Source organism: Amblyraja radiata, chromosome 13 (genome assembly GCF_010909765.2).
Source record: "Amblyraja radiata isolate CabotCenter1 chromosome 13, sAmbRad1.1.pri, whole genome shotgun sequence".
Classification (NCBI taxonomy): domain Eukaryota; kingdom Metazoa; phylum Chordata; class Chondrichthyes; order Rajiformes; family Rajidae; genus Amblyraja; species Amblyraja radiata.
Window position 1 is genome coordinate 11,788,620 of NC_045968.1, and position 18,743 is coordinate 11,807,362.

The following is an 18,743-nucleotide window of genomic DNA, read 5'->3' on the forward strand; positions in this document are numbered from 1 at the left end:
ATGAATGAGATCCCATGATAGACACAAAAAGCTGGAGTAACGGAGTAACTTGACGGATCAGACAGCATCTCTGGAGAAAAGGAAGAGGTGATGTTTCAGGTCGAGTCCCTTCTCCTGACTGAGAGGCAAAGTAGAGGGAAGCTGGAGGTGTAAAAAGTCTTCAGAAAAATCTGAAGAAGGGTCTCGACCCGAAACGTCACCTATGCCTTTTCTCCAGAGATGCTGCCTGACCCGCTGAGTTACTCCAGCTTTTTGTGTCTGCCTTCAGTTTAAACCAGCATCTGCAGTTCCTCCTTGCACAAGATCCTGTGATACTCTTGAAGAATATTTGGGGGAATTTCCCCCCAATATTCCTGCCAATATTATTTTCCTTTATAGAACTCTATGTTAAAATTATTCATCTGTCATAATCATATTGCCATAGTAATCCAGGAATGAATCATTTTTCTTATACTTTAAGCATTGATTTAAAAATACATTATTCATTCTCGAGTCGTGGAGTTGTACAGCATGGAAACAGGCTCTTCGGCCCACCTTGTCCATGCTGTTCAAGTTGCCATATTGGGCAAGTCCCACTTGCCTATATTTGGCCCCATTGCCTGTGAAACCCTTCTTATTCATATATCTGTCCATATGTCTTTTAAAAGTCATCAAAGTTTAAAAGTGTTCCGATCCTTCATTCATGTGAATGAACATATAGCATTTAGACAATAGACAATAGGTGCAGGAGTAGGCCATTTGGCCCTTCGAGCCAGCACCGCCAACCAATGCGATCTTGGCTGATCATCCACAATCAGTACCCCGTTCCTGCCTTCTCCCCATATAACCATATAACCATATAACAATTACAGCACGGAAACAGGCCATCTCGGCCCTTCTAGTCCGTGCCGAACACTTATTCTCCCCTAGTCCCATCTACCTGCACTCAAACCATAACCCTCCATTCCTTTCCCATCCATATAACTATCCAATTTATTTTTAAATGATAAAAATACTGACTCCGCTATCTTTAAGAGCTCTATCTAACTCTCTTGAAAGCATCAAGAGAACCGGCCTCCACCGCCTTCTGAGGCAGAGAATTCCACAGACTCACAACACTCTGGGTGAAAAAGTTTTTCCTCATCTCCGTTCTAAATGACTTACCCCTTATTCTTAAACTGTGGCCCCTGGTTCTGGACTTTCTGTATTTCTGTGTAGGAAGGAACTGCAGATGCTGGCTTACACCGAAGATAGACACAAAATGCTGGAGTAACTCAGCAGGACAGACAGCATCTCTGGATGGATGGAATGGGTGACATTTTGGGTCGAGACCCTTCTTCTGTGTTATGAATTGTTTGAAATAGTGAGGACTAGATACATCTCTCAAAATGATATGTTTGTGAATCATAATGAGGTTATTAACCTGGACTAGTTGCACTTTGTTGGCCCACTTTGTAGGTTAATTGGTTTCCGTAAAAAAGAAAATTGTAAACTGTCTCTAGTGTGTAGGATAGTGCTGGTGTACGGGGTGATCACTGGTCAGCGCGGACACGATGGGCTGAAGGGCCTGTTTCCACGCTGTATGTCTGAAACAAAACTAAATAGCTGCCTGTCCCGCTGAGTTACCCCAGCATTTTGTAAATATGGAACATAATTGAATGTAAGATAGACACAAAAAGCTGGAGTTACTCAGTGGGACAGACAGTATCTCTGGAGGGAAGGAATGGGTGAAGTTTCAGGTCAAGACCCTTCTTCAGACTAGAATTGAAAGTAATTCAGCTTTCATTCCAATACACTGCTCTAATATTTTGTTTGTGATTATGCCGGTGAATATCACCGGCACTCTGACGATTACTATAACGGCTGCCCATTGCTTGTCCGTTTCTGCAGAATGGCAACGGATACGGCAGGAGAGGCCGCTGCAGGTTGCCATGGTGATGAGGATCTGATCGACGAAGGGCCCGGAGTTCAGACGCTCCAGATGAAGCGGAGGGCTTTTGAGAAGAAGATGACGAACGAAAACAGTGCTTCGAACCGCATCCGTCGATATAGCCTGGGACAGGCCTCCAGGGAGGAATGGAAGGCAATGCGATTTAACAGGTGAAGCTTTCAGTAGACAATAGACCATTCGGCCCTTCGAGCTAGCACTGCCATTCAATGTGATCATGGCTGATCATCCCCAATCAGTACCCCGTTCCTGCCTTCTCCCCATATCCCCTGGCTCCGCTATCTTTAAGAGCCCGATCAAGTTCTCTCTTGAAAGTATCCAGAGAACCAGCCTCCACCGCCCTCTGAGGCAGAGAATTCCACATTCATGTGGCATCTCTAAACTAAACCAAGCACCCAAAGAGGTCCTTTGGCCAAACTCAACCAAAGTGCCCACCTGGGCAAGCAACATAGGCCCGCGTTTGGTCCAAATTCTCTAACCCTGTCCTATCCATATTCAAGCTTCCAAGATGGCGGCCCACCCAACGCGACTCTTTGCTTGCAAGCCACAGAAGCAGATCTGCAACCACATCGTACAATCGTTCCACACTCTTGAATCTCTACCCCTACACCAACATCTCTTCAACGTTATTCCCTTATTGTGTATAGGAAGGAACTGCAGATGCTGGTTTAAACCGAAGGTAGACCCACAAAGCTAAACTTTGGAATTGGACCTGCCTGTACAACTTCAGGGACAGTTTCTTCCCAGCTGTTATCAGGCAACTGGACCACCCCATCACCCAGCTATAGTTACCCAACCAGATGCAAATACATTTAAGGTAGCTCTTCTTCCCCAAGAACCTATTTGTGCTTAAGTCCACCCCCCGCCACCTCCAGTTTAAATTCCATTTGGAATATTTTTGGGCCAGGAAACCAAGAACCAAGAACCAAGAACTAGAGGGCGGCCCTGACCTCCCGTCTACCTCAATGGAGACCCTCGAACTATCTTGCATTAAAATGTATTCTCTTTTTCCTGTATCTGTACACTGTGGACAGCATGTTCATCTTTTCACTGACTGGATAGCACACAATAAAACAGCTTTTCACTCTGTACCTCTGTACACGTGACAATAATAACAAACTAAACTGAACTGAAGAAGGGTCCCGGCCCACAATGTCATCCATCCATTCTCTCCACAGATGCTGCCTGATCTGCTGAGTCATTCCAGTTTTTTGCTCAAGATTCCACCTACTGCAATTGCTTCCGTCTTTATCAATGTTAGTGGGATTAGATTTTTCACAATCTAACCCTAGTAGGGTTAATATGTTGAATAGTTTACACATCAAAGTCGGGTGTGAATGCAAATCGAACCAGTTATTGAACAAGTTCCTTTTTAACAAACGTTCATAAGTTGATTTATTTTTCCTAATTGTCAGAAAAGACACAAAAAATATTCAACCAGATTGGGGCATTGAGGCATAGACTGCACTTATTGTCTATGTATCTATGTATCTGTGACCTGCGTGGGTTTTCTCCGGGTGCTCCGGTTTCCACCCACATTCCAAAGACATACAAGTTTGTAGGTTAATTAGAGTCGTAGAGTGACACAGTGTGGAAACAGGCCCTTCGGCCCAACTTGCCCACACCGGCCAACATGTCCCAGCTCCACTAGTCCCATCTGCCTGTGCTTGGTCCATATCCCTCCAAACTTATTCCTATCCATGTAAAATGAAAATTGTCCCCAGTGTGTAGGATAGTGCTGGTGTACGCGCTGATCGCTGGTCGGCGCGGACTCGGTGGGCCATAGGACCTGTTTCCACGCTGTATCTCTAAAAGGTAACCATACTTCTGCTGTATTGTAATGAATGATTCAAAAGCACGCAAGACTGATAAGAAAGACCAATTACGAAAGGTGGGGAGAGAGAGGGAAATAGTTCTACTGATCAAAGGAAGATGTGTATGTCAGACATTTGAATTTAGTAATATTATGGAGGCTGGTTCGTACATATGTAATCCATAAACTGGGAGTTTGTAACCCAGGGATATCCTGTACAGGGATAATGACAGTAAATAGGATATCATGTTTCCAAACCATCTCCAGAATCTACAGAAATCAGTGCATCATGGAAATCCCACGTGTTATCAATTTGTTTTAGCTGTAACTCGCTCAGAAATTGTGGTGTGAGATTGAGAAAGTCTTTGTTTCTTGTTGGACAATTTCCTCCTCATTAGAAGCTCATAAGGTCATAAGTGATAGGAGCAGAATTAGGCCATTCGGCCCATCAAGTCTACTCCGCCATTCACTCATGGCTGATCTATTCCTCCCTCCTAACCCCATTCTCCTGCCTTCTCCCCATAACCCCTGACACCCGTACTAATCAGGAATCTATCTATCTCTGCCTTAGAAATACCCATTGACTTGGCCTCCACTGCCTTCTGGGGCAAAGAATTCCACAGATTCACCAACCTCTGACTAAAGAAATTCCTCCTCATCTTCCTTCTAAAGGTACAAATAGCTAGAAAACTTTGACAAAATAAATCATTGGTGTCTAACTATCAATCCTGGGCTTTGTAATGCGTTGACTGTGGCCATTCGGCCCATCAAGTCTACTCCACCATGGCTGATCTATCTCTCCCTCCTAACCCCATTCTCCTGCCTTCTCCCCATAACCTCCGACACCCGTACTAATCAAGAATCTATCTATCTCTGTCTTAAGTTCCTTGAATGTGCCATCCAAGATATACAGGGGTTCTACCAAAGAAAAATATAACAAAAAACTTCATATAAAAATGTGAATTGTAAATTTATCAATGTAGATAAACTATGTCCTGGATGCCATAATATTTACAGATAGAGTTTAAAACAAAACTTCTGAAGGTTTTGTTTGTGATTCAAGTGTAGAAAACTTAAACTAATTTTACAATCAAGTTTGTCTAATTCGACGATTGCTCAGTTTAAAACAGACTGAAATGAAATGAAACATTACTAAATTTTGTTGAATAATTTTGAAACATTTTTATGGTCAGGTGGAGCATAAAAGAAGGAACCCGACACAAAACGTCACCTGTCCATGTTCTCCAGAGTTGCTGCCTGACCTGTTGAGTTACTCCAGCATTTTATGTCTATCTTTGAAATAAGCCAGCATCTGCAGTTCTCTTTTATTACTGAGAACATAGAACAGTACAACACAGGAACAGGTCGACAAAAATGCTGGAGAAACTCAGCGGGTGAGGTAGCATCTATGGAGCGAAGGAATAGGTGACATTTCGGGTCGAGACCCTTCGTCAGGCTCTTTGGCTCACAATGTCTGTGCTGAACGTGATGACCTGCGAGATAAACCAATCTCCTCTGCCGGCATGTGATCAATATCCCTCCATTCCCTTCATATTCACATGCCTAACCTGGGGAATTCTCTGCCACAGAAGGCAGTGGAGGCCAATTCACTGGATGTTTTCAAGAGAGAGTTAGATTCAGCTCTTAGGGCTAAAGCAGAGGTCGGCAACCTACGGCCCATAACCCGAAATCATCCGGCCCGCAGGCGTATTTTTTTCAATTCGTTTTCGCAACCTGGGAGCTGCAGCTAGACCCGGGGCTCACAGGCAACCTGGGAACTGCAGCTAGACCTAGGGCTCGCAGTGTGACCTGGTAACTGCAGCTAGACCCGGGGCTTGCAAGCGACCTGGGAAATGCAGCTAGTCCAGGGGCTCGCAGGTGACCCAGGAGCTACAGCCAAGTTATTAACTATGGCGATAGATGTGGCCCGCCATCCGCTCACAAACATGGGTCCTGGCCCCTATGCAATAAATGGGTGCCGACCCCTGGGCTAAAGGAATCAGGGGATATGGGGGGAAAACAGTCTGATTTTGGATGATCAGCCATGATCATATTGAATGGCGGTGCTGGCTCGAAGGGCTGAATGGCCTACTATTTTCTATGTTTCTATGTAACCAAAAGCTTTGTAACGCCACTGTGGTATCTGCCTCGACCATTGCCCTCGGCACCAGATTCCAGGTGCCCATCACTTTCTAGGTGTAAATATAAACTAGCCCCACCACATTTCCTTTAGCCTCTGCCCTTCGCATCTGAAAGCTAAGCCCTCCAGTCTTTGATATTTTGACCCGGGGGGCACAGGGTTCTCACTGTCTACCCTCTGCAAGCCTCTCATGGTTTTATGTAGGTGCCAGGTCAGGCTGGAGAGCATTAAACGTTTGGGCCTGGAATGAATAATGATGTGGCTGACAATATTACCACAAACAGCTTGAGGATGGAGTGGATCCAGGCAGTGTCAAGAAGATAAGTAAACAGTCGTTGCGACAAAGAGGATATGGCATCAGAAATTAAGCTTCAGGTCCGATAGGTCAGAGAGGTTGTAGACGATGTAACAAAGCCGGAGGCAAAAGCAGGGCTTCCTGAAAGGTGCCAGCGATCGTTAATGGTGAGGTTGCGCAGTGGATGATGCCGGCTGAAGACACAACTTTTGATCTATTCCAGATTGAGTTGGAGTAATTGTAACTTATCCGTGACTGGGATTCGGAAAGACTCAGTGGGAACAGACAGTTTGCTGCGGTCAGCACAAAACAACTTAGTTTTTAGTTTAGTTTTGGAGATACAACCTGGGAATAGAGCTCATCGGTTCACCAAGTCCATGCCGACCAGCGACACCCCCCCCCCCCCCCCTGCACACTAACACAATGGTCAAGAATGGTCATATGTGCCAGATAGAACAAATAAATTATTACTTGCACCAGCTCAACAGAATATATAACATATATATATATATATAATATATAATCGTACAGAGGAGATTTACTAGAATGTTGCCTGGGTTTCAGCAACTAAGTTACAGAGAAATGTTGAACAAGTTAGGGCTTTATTCTTTGGAGCGCAGAAGGTTAAGGGGGGACTTGATAGAGGTTTTTAAAATGATGAGAGGGATAGACAGAGTTGACGTGGAAAAGCTTTTCCCACTGAGAGTAGGGAAGATTCAAACAAGGGGACATGACTTGAGAATTAAGGGACTGAAGTTTAGGGGTAACATGAGGGGGAACTTCTTTACTCAGAGAGTGGTAGCTGTGTGGAATGAGCTTCCAGCGAAGGTGGTGGAGGCAGGTTCGTTTTTTTCATTTAAAAATAAATTGGATAGTTATATGGATGGGAAAGGAATGGAGGGTTATGGCCTGAGCGCAGGTATATGGGACTAGGGGAGATTATGTGTTCGGCACGGACTAGAAGGGTCGAGATGGCCTGTTTCCGTGCTGTAATTGTTATATGGTTATATGGTTATAGTGTACTGTAAACAGTAGAATAAAGAAGAAAAAAAGTTCAGGGTGCGTGTATATAAACACATACGTACATACATACACACTAGGGATAATTTACAATTTTATCAGGCTGAGCAGCATCTGCAGTTCCTCCCACACACTCCTCTTTACAGTTTTTACAGTTTTTTCAGTTTTAGAGATACAGCACGGGCCTCACTGACCAGTGATCCCCGCACACTAACACTATCCCCTACACACACTCGGGACAATTTTTTTAAATTGACACCTAGCCAATGAACCTACAAACCTGTACGTCTTTGGAGGGCAGAAGGAAACTGAAGATCTCGGAGAATACCCACGCAGGTCACGGGGAGAACGTACAAACTCCGTACAGACAAGCACTATATTATTGTCATCAATTGTGACATTTAAGAGACTTCTGGACAGGCACTTGGATGTGCAGGGTGTGAGGGATATAGGTTGGTGTTGGCATTTTGTTTGGCATGGGTAATGCGGGCCGAAGGGCCTGTTCCTGTGCTGTACTGGTCTACGTTCAAATAGTGATGAATTGAAACAATCTTCCTCCAACAGAATGTTGATGAAAATGTTTATCATTCAGTCGAGGTTGGGTATGAATATCAAGAAAAATTCATTACTAGACTTCAGCCAAGTTCAGTAGAGGACAGTTTATTGTCACGTGTACCGAGGTACAGTGAAAAGCTTTTGTTGCGTGCTATCCAGTCAGCGGAAAGACAATACATGAATACAATCGAGCCATTCACAGTGTATAGATACATGATAAGGGAGTAACGTTTAGTGCAATGTAAAGCCAGGAAAGTCCGATCAAGGATAGTCTGAGGGTCACCAATGAGGTAGATAGTAGATAGCACTGCTCTCTGGTTGTGGTAGGATGGTTCAGTTGCCTGATAAGAGCTGGGAAGAAACTGGGAGCTGGGAAGAAACTGTCCCTGAATCTGGTGGTGTGCGTTTTCACACTTCTGTATCTTTTGCCTGATGGGAGAGGGGAGAAGAGGGAGTGGCCAGGGTGCGACTGGTCCTTGATTATGCTGCTGGCCTTGCCGAGGCAGAGTGAGGTATAACTGGAGTCAATGGAGGTTGGTTTAGTTTAGTTTAGAGATACAGAACCCTTCGGCCCACTGGGTCCGCGCTGACCAGTGATGTTTGTGTGTTGGTCTGGGCTGCGTCCACAATCAGACATGACCGAGAGGTCATGTTCCAGATAACATGATCATAATATTTGAAATCCCCCACCTCAGCAACTGAGGAAGGAATAGAGGTTTAAATATAGGCTTAAAAATATATAATGTAGTTACCCACCCCTTCTGCCCCCAAGGCAAATTATTGGACATTTGTAAATTCCCTACCATTAAGCAAAAAGTATCTCACAATTGCACAAAGCCTAACATTTGTAGCTTTATTGGCCTCTGTAACTTGCCCCTGTTGTGTCGGAAGTGGATGTGAAAGTGCGATACATCGAACCAGTGTGAACGGGTGATCAATGGTCAGTATGGACTTGGTGGGCCGAAGGGCCTGTTTCCATGCTGTATCTTTCAATTTAAAAAAAGAAATTGACAATAGAACGGGTATAGAAACATAGAAATATAGAAAATAGGTGCAGGAGTAGGCTATTCGGCCCTTCGAATCAGCACCGCCATTCAATATGATCATGGCTGATCTTCCAAAATCAGTACCCCGTTCCTGCTTTCTCACCATATCCCTTGATTCTGTTAGCCCTAAGAGCTATATCAAACTCTCTCTTGAAAACATCCAGTGAATTGGCCTCCACTGCCTTCTGAGGCAGAGAATTCCACAGATTCACAACTCTCCGGGTGAAAAAGTTTTTCCTCATCTCAGTCCTAAATGGCCTGCCCCTTATTCTTAAACTGTGACCCTGGTCCAGGACTCACCCAACATTGGGAACATTTTTCCTGCATCTAGCCTGTTCAATTGCTTCTATAGAAATGTTTCTGTAAGAAATCAGCCAATTATCTTATCACAGGACCTAAGGGATTGAATGTGTGATCGATGATTGCCATGGACTCGGTGGGCCGAAGGGCCTGTTTCTCTCCTGTATTTTGCAATCGATAGATTGGGCTGAAACTCATGTCCTAGCGCACTCCCCCTGCAGTTACAGCTGGGGTACAGGAGAGGGCCTCCGATTTCTACAAAAAAAAGACTCGAAATGCTGAAATAACTCAGCGGGTCAGGCAGCATCTCCGGAGAAAAGGAATAGGTGGCGTTTCGGGCCGAGATCCTTCTTCAGACTGAGAGTGAGGAAAGAGGATAAAAAGAGATATGAAAAGGCGCAAAGAACAAATGAATGACTGGTGTGCAAAAGGATATTTGTTGTTTGTACCTTTTACTAATCTCTAGTTTCCCCCTCCCCCGTCTGAATAGGGTCTCGACCTGAAATGTCACCCGTTCCTTCTCCCCAGAGATGCTGCCTGACCCACTGAGTTTCTCCAGCTTTTTGTGTCTATCGTCAGTGTAAACCAGCACCTGCAGTTCCTTCCTACACAAGTGACAGGTGGAAATGCAGGTGAGGGAGTGGTTGATTGGCAGATGGGTGGACAAAGGAAGACATGAAAAAGACCAAAAGCACACAAGATGGAGATAAAGATGTAATTAGGCTCCTAGAACTAGTCTATTTCAGTAAAACACTGAGTCAAGCACTGGACCACGAAGCTTTATTTTATGAAACAATAACAAACTCCCTATACAATACCTAACCACCGCGGGTTCGATCTTTGTCTCTGCTTGTCCAAGCCCTTCGGCCTCGTGCAAGCAGATACCTCCAAAAGGTTACGCAGTCCCAAGCGCTCCTCCAGAAGATCGACAATGATCCTCGTGGGAGTCACCTTTTATAGATCATCGGACCCTGCGGGGCAGAACTACATGGGGAGGTAGCCCCTACAAACCAATCACATATATCGATTACATTAAAGCATTATTGACAATTCCCCAACCCAATTACAAAGCACCCCATTACATTGTTTCTACAGAAGCTTCTGGAAGGAAGTCAGTTGACCCAAGTAACGCAACATTCTCCCAGGGAGTATAAACAATTCAAACAAGGCTTCACACTTCAGCCAATCATCAAACAGTAACACAAACATCATATAGACAAGCACCTGGAATGGAACCCAGGTCTCTGGCGCTGCAAGGCAGCAACTCTACCGCTGCGCCACCGTGCCGCACTGCGTCACTGCTTAGTTTTTTGAGAGGTCAGGAGCAGACCAACCAGAACGTCTTCTCCCTCATGTTCCGAAGTCAGTGGGTAACTATTATCTTGTATCTCTTTATAACGACAGGTCCAAAAGTCTGGCTCTCCACGCGATGCACGCAAAGTCCCTGAGCTCTGAATGTGAGGAGGGCGATAATGGGGACATCAAGACGGCCATCACGTTTTCGGACAGGTCGCTGAGCGAGGGCAGTGTCACGCAGCTCCTCGGCCAAGACCTCGAGGAGCAGAAACACCAGCTGCATTCCCTCTCTCACATCAACCTCGCCTCAAAAGCGTCGAGGAATTCCGACGGCGCCGTCAACGGCAGCAGTGACGGAGGGAGTGCGGAGAGCCCGGGGCCGCGGAATGCGGAAGCATGGGATCAACTCCACCTGTACCTGAGAGGAAATCTCAATGGCGTGAAGACTTTTTTCTCGGAGATGGTGAAGAGAATCCCTGTCCCAGATGAGTGCCGCGTCGAAGGTAAGGCGATACTTGAACGATGGCCCTCCATTGTGTGTGACTCACCAAGTGTTAACGGGTGGTCGATGGTCGGCACCGACTCGGTGGGCCGAAGGGCCTGTTTCTAATCAAAACGAAAACAAAAACCTGAAAAGTGGCAAGAATGTGCTTCTCCAGATCGAACAGCGCTTGGTTTGACGTGCTGAGTTGAGTTTATTGTCACGTGTACCGTGGTACAGTGAAAAGCTTTTGTTGCGTGCAATACTACCAGCGGAAAGACAATACATGATTACAATGCAAAGTGTACAAGTGCCAAGGGAGTGTTATTGTCATATGTCCCAGATAGGACAATGAAATTCTTACTTACATAGAAACATAGAAATTAGGTGCAGGAGTAGGCCATTCGGCCCTTCGAGCCTGCACCGCCATTCAATATGATCATGGCTGATCATCCAACTCAGTATCCCGTACCTGCCTTCTCTCCATACCCTCTGATCCCCTTAGCCACAAGGGCCACATCTAACTCCCTCTTAAATATAGCCAATGAACTGGCCTCGACTACCCTCTGTGGCAGGGAGTTCCAGAGATTCACCACTCTCTGTGTGAAAAAAGTTCTTCTCATCTCGGTTTTAAAGGATTTCCCCCTTATCCTTAAGCTGTGACCCCTTGTCCTGGACTTCCCCAACATCGGGAGCAATCTTCCTGCATCTAGCCTGTCCAACCCCTTAAGAATTTTGTAAGTTTCTATAAGATCCCCTCTCAATCTCCTAAATTCTAGAGAGTATAAACCAAGTCTATCCAGTCTTTCTTCATAAGACAGTCCTGACATCCCAGGAATCAGTCTGGTGAACCTTCTCTGCACTCCCTCTATGGCAATAATGTCCTTCCTCAGATTTGGAGACCAAAACTGTACGCAATACTCCAGGTGTGGTCTCACCAAGACCCTGTACAACTGCAGTAGAACCTCCCTGCTCCTATACTCAAATCCTTTTGCTATGAAAGCTAACATACCATTCGCTTTCTTCACTGCCTGCTGCACCTGCATGCCCACTTTCAATGACTGGTGTACCATGACACCCAGGTCTCACTGCATCTCCCCTTTTCCTAGTCGGCCACCATTTAGATAATTTAGATAATACTTGCTGCAGCATAACAGAATATGTAAACATAGTACATAACGGGAGAAAAAAAGTTCAGTGTGTGTATATACACATGCACACATATTCAATAAATAGCAAATATAGTGCAATAATAATAATAGTCTGTTGTAGTTCAGAGCTTATTTGTTGTCATGTTTAATAGCCTGATGGCTGAAGGGAAGAAGCTGTTCCTGAACCTGGCGTTACAGTTTTCAGGCTCCTGTTCCTTCTTCCCGATGGCAGTGGTGAAATGAGTGTGTGGCCAGGGTGGTGTGGGTCTTTGATGATTTTGGCAGCCTTTTTGAGGCAGCGACTGCGATAGATCCCTTCGATGGTGGGGAGGTCAGAACCGATGATGGACTGGGCAGTGTTCACAACTTTCTGCAATCTTTTCCGCTCCTGGACATTCAAGTTACCGAACCAGATGCAACCAGTCAGTATCCTCTCTACTGTGCACCTGTAGAAGTTCAAGAGAATTCTCTTTGACATACCGAATCTCCGTAATCTTCTCAGGAAGTAGAGGCGCTGATATGCCTTCTTTATAATTGCATCAGTGTGTTGGGACCAGACACATGATAAAGGAATAATGTGAATAACATTTAGTGCAAGATAAAGTCCTATAGAAACATAGAAACATAGAAAATAGGTGCAGGAGTAGGCCATTCGGCCCTTCGAGCCTGCACCGCCATTCAATATGATCATGGCTGATCATCCAACTCAGTATCCTGTACCTGCTTTCTCTCCATACCCCCTGATCCCTTTAGCCACAAGGGCCACGTCTAAGAGAATTCCAGAGATTCACCACTCTCTCTGTAAAAAATGTTTTTCTCATCTCAGTCCTAAAAGATTTCCCCTTTATCCTTAAACTGTGACCCCTTGTTCTGGACTTCCCCAACATCAGGAATAATCTTCCTGCATCTAGCCTGTCCAACCCCTTAAGAATTTTGTAAGTTTCTATAAGATCCCCCCTCAATCTTCTAAATTCTAGCGAGTACAAGCCGAGTCTATCCAATCTTTCTTCATATTAAAGTCCTGCCATCCCAGGAATCAGTCTGGTGAACCTTCTCTGGACTCCCTCTATGGCAAGAATGTCCTTCCTCGAATTAGGAGACCAAAACTGTACGCAATACTCCAGGTGTGGTCTCACTATCAATCATCAATAGTCCGAGGGTCCACTTGCTACTTTAGTCTACTTGAAAGATTGATGGAAGAATGGAGCTGGAATCTGAAAGACTTGTCCCACCACAGCCTGGTCCGCTGAGAGTTGTAACGGAATCAAGAACCAGAGTTTAGTTTAAGAAGGAAGTGCAGATGCTGGTTTAAACCAAAGATAGACACAGAGTTGTGAATCTGTGCAATTCTCTGCTGCAGAAGGCAGTGGAGTCCAATTCTCTGGATGCTATCAACAGAGAGTTAGATAGAGCTCTTAAAGATAGCGGGGCCAGGGGATTTGGGGAGAAGGCAGGAACGGGGTACAGATTGGGGATGATCAGCCATGATCACAGTGAATGGCGGTGCTGGCTCGAGGGGCTGAATAGCCTACTCCTGCACCTATTGTCTATTGTCTATACTCAGTGGGACAGGCAGCATCTCTGGAGAGAAGGGATAGGTGACATTTTAGGCTGAGATTCTTCTTCACATCTCGACCCGAAACGTCATCCATTCCTTCTCTCCAGAGATGCTGCCTGTCCCGCTGAGTTACTCCAGCGTTTTCTGTCTATCTTCGGTTAAACCAGCATCTGCAGTTCCTTCCTGCACGATAATCAAATCAACCCTGGTTATATTCTCGCAGATTCCGCTACACTGCTTAATCAACAGCACATTTACAGTCGTCACTAAATTGGCCGCACAGTGGAGAACGGCACGAAGAGCAGTGGTCCTGATTCCAGGCCAATAGATTGACGTTGGGTCGTAGACTATTCCAATAGTCTGTGCCACCCCCAGTGAGGGAGAGAGCTAGGGGGGTGTCCACTAATAATGAACAAGAGTGCAGCTTATGTGTCATGGCTTGTCCCCCTGCAAAGAGAGAAAAACTGGCACACGTAAACTGTCCGACAGCTCACCAAGAGTTTCAAATTACTTTACAATCAATTAGTCACTTTTGAGGCAAAGCCATTATCATGTTATGTGTAACTACTACAGCCAATTTGCACACAGCTCCGACCCAAATATACTTTCTTCTTCCTGCGTATGGGGTGCACAGCCTAAAGTTGTGACAACTTGTTCTGTTTGATCTTCTGTATGTGCACGCCAGGCTGAGTGCATTCGTCGAAACAGGGTGGACCACGTGAAGGTTGCAATCTCCCACTTCACCCAACTGTACCAAAGCAATGGGCGCCCGGTTAATTTGTTTTGGTGATAAATCTTGGCAAGACTTCCAGTTACTTGTTGTTGTTTAGTGTAGTTTAGAGATACAGCGCGGAAACAGGCCCTTCGACCCACCGGGTCCGCGCTGACCAGCGATCCCCGTACATTAACGCTATCCTACACCCACTAGGGACAATTTACTATTTTTACCAAGCCAATTAACATTCAAGCCTGTACGTCTTTTGGAGAGTGGGAGGAAACCGGAGCAACCGGGGAAAACCCACCCGGTCATGGGGAGAACGTACAACCTAAGTATAGACAGCACCCGTAGCCAGGATCGAACCCGGGTCTCTGTCGCTGTAAGGCAGCAATTCTACTGCTGCGCCACCGTGCTGCACAAATAATAATAATATTATTTACCCACTGAGTTGGATGGGATAAAGCACCATAGTGAACTAACAACATACTTCTGGATGAGACTTGGAGTCATAGAGTCGTACAACTTGGAAACAGGCCCTTTGGCCCAACTTGCTAATGGTGACCAAGGTGCCCCATCTACACAAGTTCCACCTGCCCTCATTTGGCCCATATCCCTCTAAACCTTTCCTATCCATGTTCCCATCCAAATGTCTTTTAAATGTGATCATAGTACCTACCTCAACTACCTCCTCTGGCAGCTCGTTCCATATACCCACCACCCTCTGAGTGGAAAAATTGCCCTGCAGGCTCCTATTAAATCTTGCACCTTTCAGCTTCAGCCTCTGGTTTTCCATTCTCCTTCCCTGGGTAGAAGACTCTGTGCGATCACCCGATCAAACCCCCTCATGATCTTATACACCTCTGTAAGATCACCTGTCAGCCTCCTGCGGCCTAAAGAATAAACCCTAGTCTGCCCGACCTCTCCCTCTAGCTCAGCCCATCGAGTCCTGGCAACATCCTCATAGATCTCTACACCTTAATGATGTCCTCCCTGAGGTAGAGTGACCAAAACTGAATACAGTACTCCAAATGTGGCCTCACTGATGTCTTGTACAACAGTAACGTTACGCCCCAACTTCTGTACTCAATATGGAAACAAGGAACTGCAGATTCTGGTTTACAAAAAGGGCACAAAGTGCTGGAGTAACTCAGCAGGTCCGGCAGCATCTCAGGAGAACACGGACAGGCGATGTTTGGCGGGTTGGGACCCTTCATTTAAGAATAAATGAGATAAAATAATGGAAATGTAACCGATTTGTTTTAGTTTTTATAGTTTTAGAGATACAGTGCGGAAACAGGCCCTTTTGGCCCACCGGGTCCGCGCCGACCAGTGATCCCCGCACACTAACACTATCCTACACCCACTAGAGACATTTTTCACATTTACCAAGCCAATTAACCTACAAACCTGTACATCTTTGGATTGTGAGAGGAAATCGAAAGATCTCGGAGAAAACCCACACATGTCACAGGGAGAACGGAGTACAAACGCCGTACTGACAAGCACCCGTAGTCGGGATCGAGCCCGGGTCTCCGGCGCTGCATTCACTGTAAGGCAGCAACTCTACCGCTGCGCCACCGTGCTGCCCCAGAGCACCGCCACTGTGTTCTACAGAGATGCTGAGTGACCCGCTGAGTTATTCCAGCACTTTGTGTCTTTTCTATATTCAATACCCTGACTGATGTAGATCAATGATGCAATGAACCTTCGTTACCCCCCAAACTACCAGTGACGCCACTTCATGTACCTGCGCACCTCGATCCCTCTACTCTACTACATAGAAACATAGAAACATAGAAAATAGGTGCAGGAGTAGGCCATTCGGCCCTTCGAGCCTGCACCGCCATTCAATATGATCATGGCTGATCATCCAACTCAGTATCCTGTACCTGCCTTCTCTCCATACCCCCTGATCCCTTTGGCCACAAGGGCCACATCTAACTCCCTCTTAAATATAGCCAATGAACTGGTCTCAACTACCTTCTGTGGCAGAGAATTCCACAGATTCACCACTCTCTGTGTGAAAAATGTTTTCCTCATCTCGGTCCTAAAAGATTTCCCCATTATCCTTAAACTGTGACCCCTTGTTCTGGACTTCCCCAACATCGGGAACAATCTTCCTGCATCTAGCCTGTCCAACCCCTTAAGAATTTTGTAAGTTTCTATAAGATCCTCCCCTCAATCTTCTAAATTCTAGCGAGTACAAGCCGAGTCTATCCAGTCTTTCTTCATATGAAAGTCCTGTTATCCCAGGAATCAGTCTGGTGAACCTTCTCTGTACTCCCTCTATGGCAAGAATGTCTTTCCTCAGATTAGGAGGCCAAAACTGTACACAATACTCCAGGTGTGGTCTCACCAATACCCTGTACAACTGGAGTAGAACCTCCCTGCTCCTATACTCAAATCCTTTTGCTATGAAATCCTTTTGCTACTGCACCACAGCATCTTACCATTCACTGTGTAGGTCTACACCACAGCATCTTACCATTCACTGTGTAGGTCTAGCCATGGTGTGACTTCCCAATAGTTAATGGTTCCGTTTGTCCTATAGTTTAAACGATTTTGGTATCCTGCCATTCGAAGAAGTCCAGTTAATCCCTAATCAGGAAATTGGGATGAAGGGACTCTTTTCACTTATCGATGAATGATGTATGGCTGAGCTCTGCATTCTCATCACCATTAAATAAACTGGCTGCACTTCTTGCATAGCGCCTCGTGTCATAATGTGCACCATATGATATTTGACATTTGTTCCAGTGAGTTATTTGCTGTAGGAGTAAATTCCTTTTACAATAAACAATAATAAATTCATAAGTTCTAGGAGCACAATAAGGCCATTCGGCCCATCGTCCACTCTGCCTTTCAATAGTGGCTGATCTATCTCTCCCTCCTAACCCCATTCTCCTGCCTTCTCCCCATAACCTCTGACACCCGTACAAATTAAGAACCTATCTACCTCTGCCTTAAAAATATCCACTGACTTGGCCTCCCCAGCCTTTTGTGGCAATGAATTCCACAGATTCACCACCATCTGACTAGAGAAATTGCTCCTCGTCTCCTTCCTAAAGGAACGTCCTTTAATTCTGAGGCTACGACCTCTGGTCCTAGACTTCCCCACTGGTGAAAACATCCTCTCCACATCCACTCTAACCGAGTGCTGGAAATTATTTTTCCAGATGATGCATAGCTTGGGCAACCTAAGAGTATTGTGAGCCCAGGAATAGGTCATTTACTCCGTCAAGCCTGTTCTGCTATTCAAAGACGTCATGGGTGATTTTTGGTAGCAGCCTTCTCCTCATTTCCCTTAAGCCTTTGGTTGTCAAAAAGAAATCAATCTCAGCTTTATTATTAAAATGATAATAAAATAAATTATTTAAAATTAACAATTCCCACTTGCTGAATTGGGCTGCAAAACATCATTTTTGTTGCATGTTCTAACTTCGCCCCTGAAGGTCTTGCCCCGAATATTTGAGGCAAATCTTGGCTCAAATATTTGAGTCCTAGAGTTCTGATCATCGGAAATCAAAATGGTAGTTAATCTGTGGAACTCATTGCCACAGAGGGCTGTGGAGGCCAGGTCAGTGGATATTTTTTAAGGCAGAGATAGACAGATTCTTGATCAGAACAGGCGTCAAGGGTTATAGGGAGAAGGCAGGAAAATGGGATTAGGAGGCAGAGATCAGCCATGATTGAATGGCAGACTCGATGGGCCGAATGGCCTAATTCTACTCCTATAACTTGTGAACTTGTGAAATTATTTCTTATCTGTTCTTATGTTCCCTTTCTTGTTATTGAAACCTCTAATAGTCAAAGAGGCACACAGCACGGAAACAGGCCCTTTGGCCCATCTTGCCCATGCTGACCAAGATGCCCCATCTATGCTAATCCCACATGCCCGCGTTTGACCCATAGCCATCTAAACCTTTTCTGTCCATGTACCTGTCCAATTATCTTTTTTAATGTTTTTATGGAACCTGCCTCAACTACCTCCTCTGGCAGCTCATTCCATATACACACAACCCTCTATGTGAAAGATTTTTCCCTCAGGTTCCTATAAAATCTTTCCCATCTCACCATAAACCTATGTCCTCTGGTTCTTGATTCTACTCTGGGTAAAAGACTCTGTGCATTCACCTATCTATTCCCTTCATGGGCTTATACACCTCTGTAAGATCACCCCTCGGCCTCCTGAGCTACGTATAACGAACAGAGTCCCAGCCTGACCAACCTCTCCCTGTCGCTCAGGCCCTCGATTCAATAGACAATAGACAATAGGTGCAGCAGTAGGCCATTCGGCCCTTCGAGCCAGCACCGCCATTCAACGTGATCATGGCTGATCATCCCCAATCAGTACCCTGTTCCTGCCTTCTCCCCATATCCCCTGACTCCGCTATCTTTAAGAGCCCTATCTAGCTCACTCTTCAAGTATCCAGAGAACCGGCA

At 45.5% G+C, this 18,743-nt stretch overlaps 1 protein-coding gene across 10 annotated transcripts in view; it reads left to right on the forward strand.

The window, feature by feature from the left end:
- veph1 (ventricular zone expressed PH domain containing 1) overlaps nucleotides 1–18,743 on the forward strand; it is a 161,076-nt gene that overhangs the window by 107,955 nt on the left and 34,378 nt on the right. For all 10 annotated transcript variants that reach the window (XM_033031218.1, XM_033031219.1, XM_033031222.1 and 7 more), the window contains 2 exons: nucleotides 1,870–2,079; nucleotides 10,501–10,895. In XM_033031218.1, coding sequence (XP_032887109.1) covers nucleotides 1,870–2,079; nucleotides 10,501–10,895 — 605 coding nt within the window. The remainder of the gene's footprint in view (nucleotides 1–1,869; nucleotides 2,080–10,500; nucleotides 10,896–18,743) is intronic.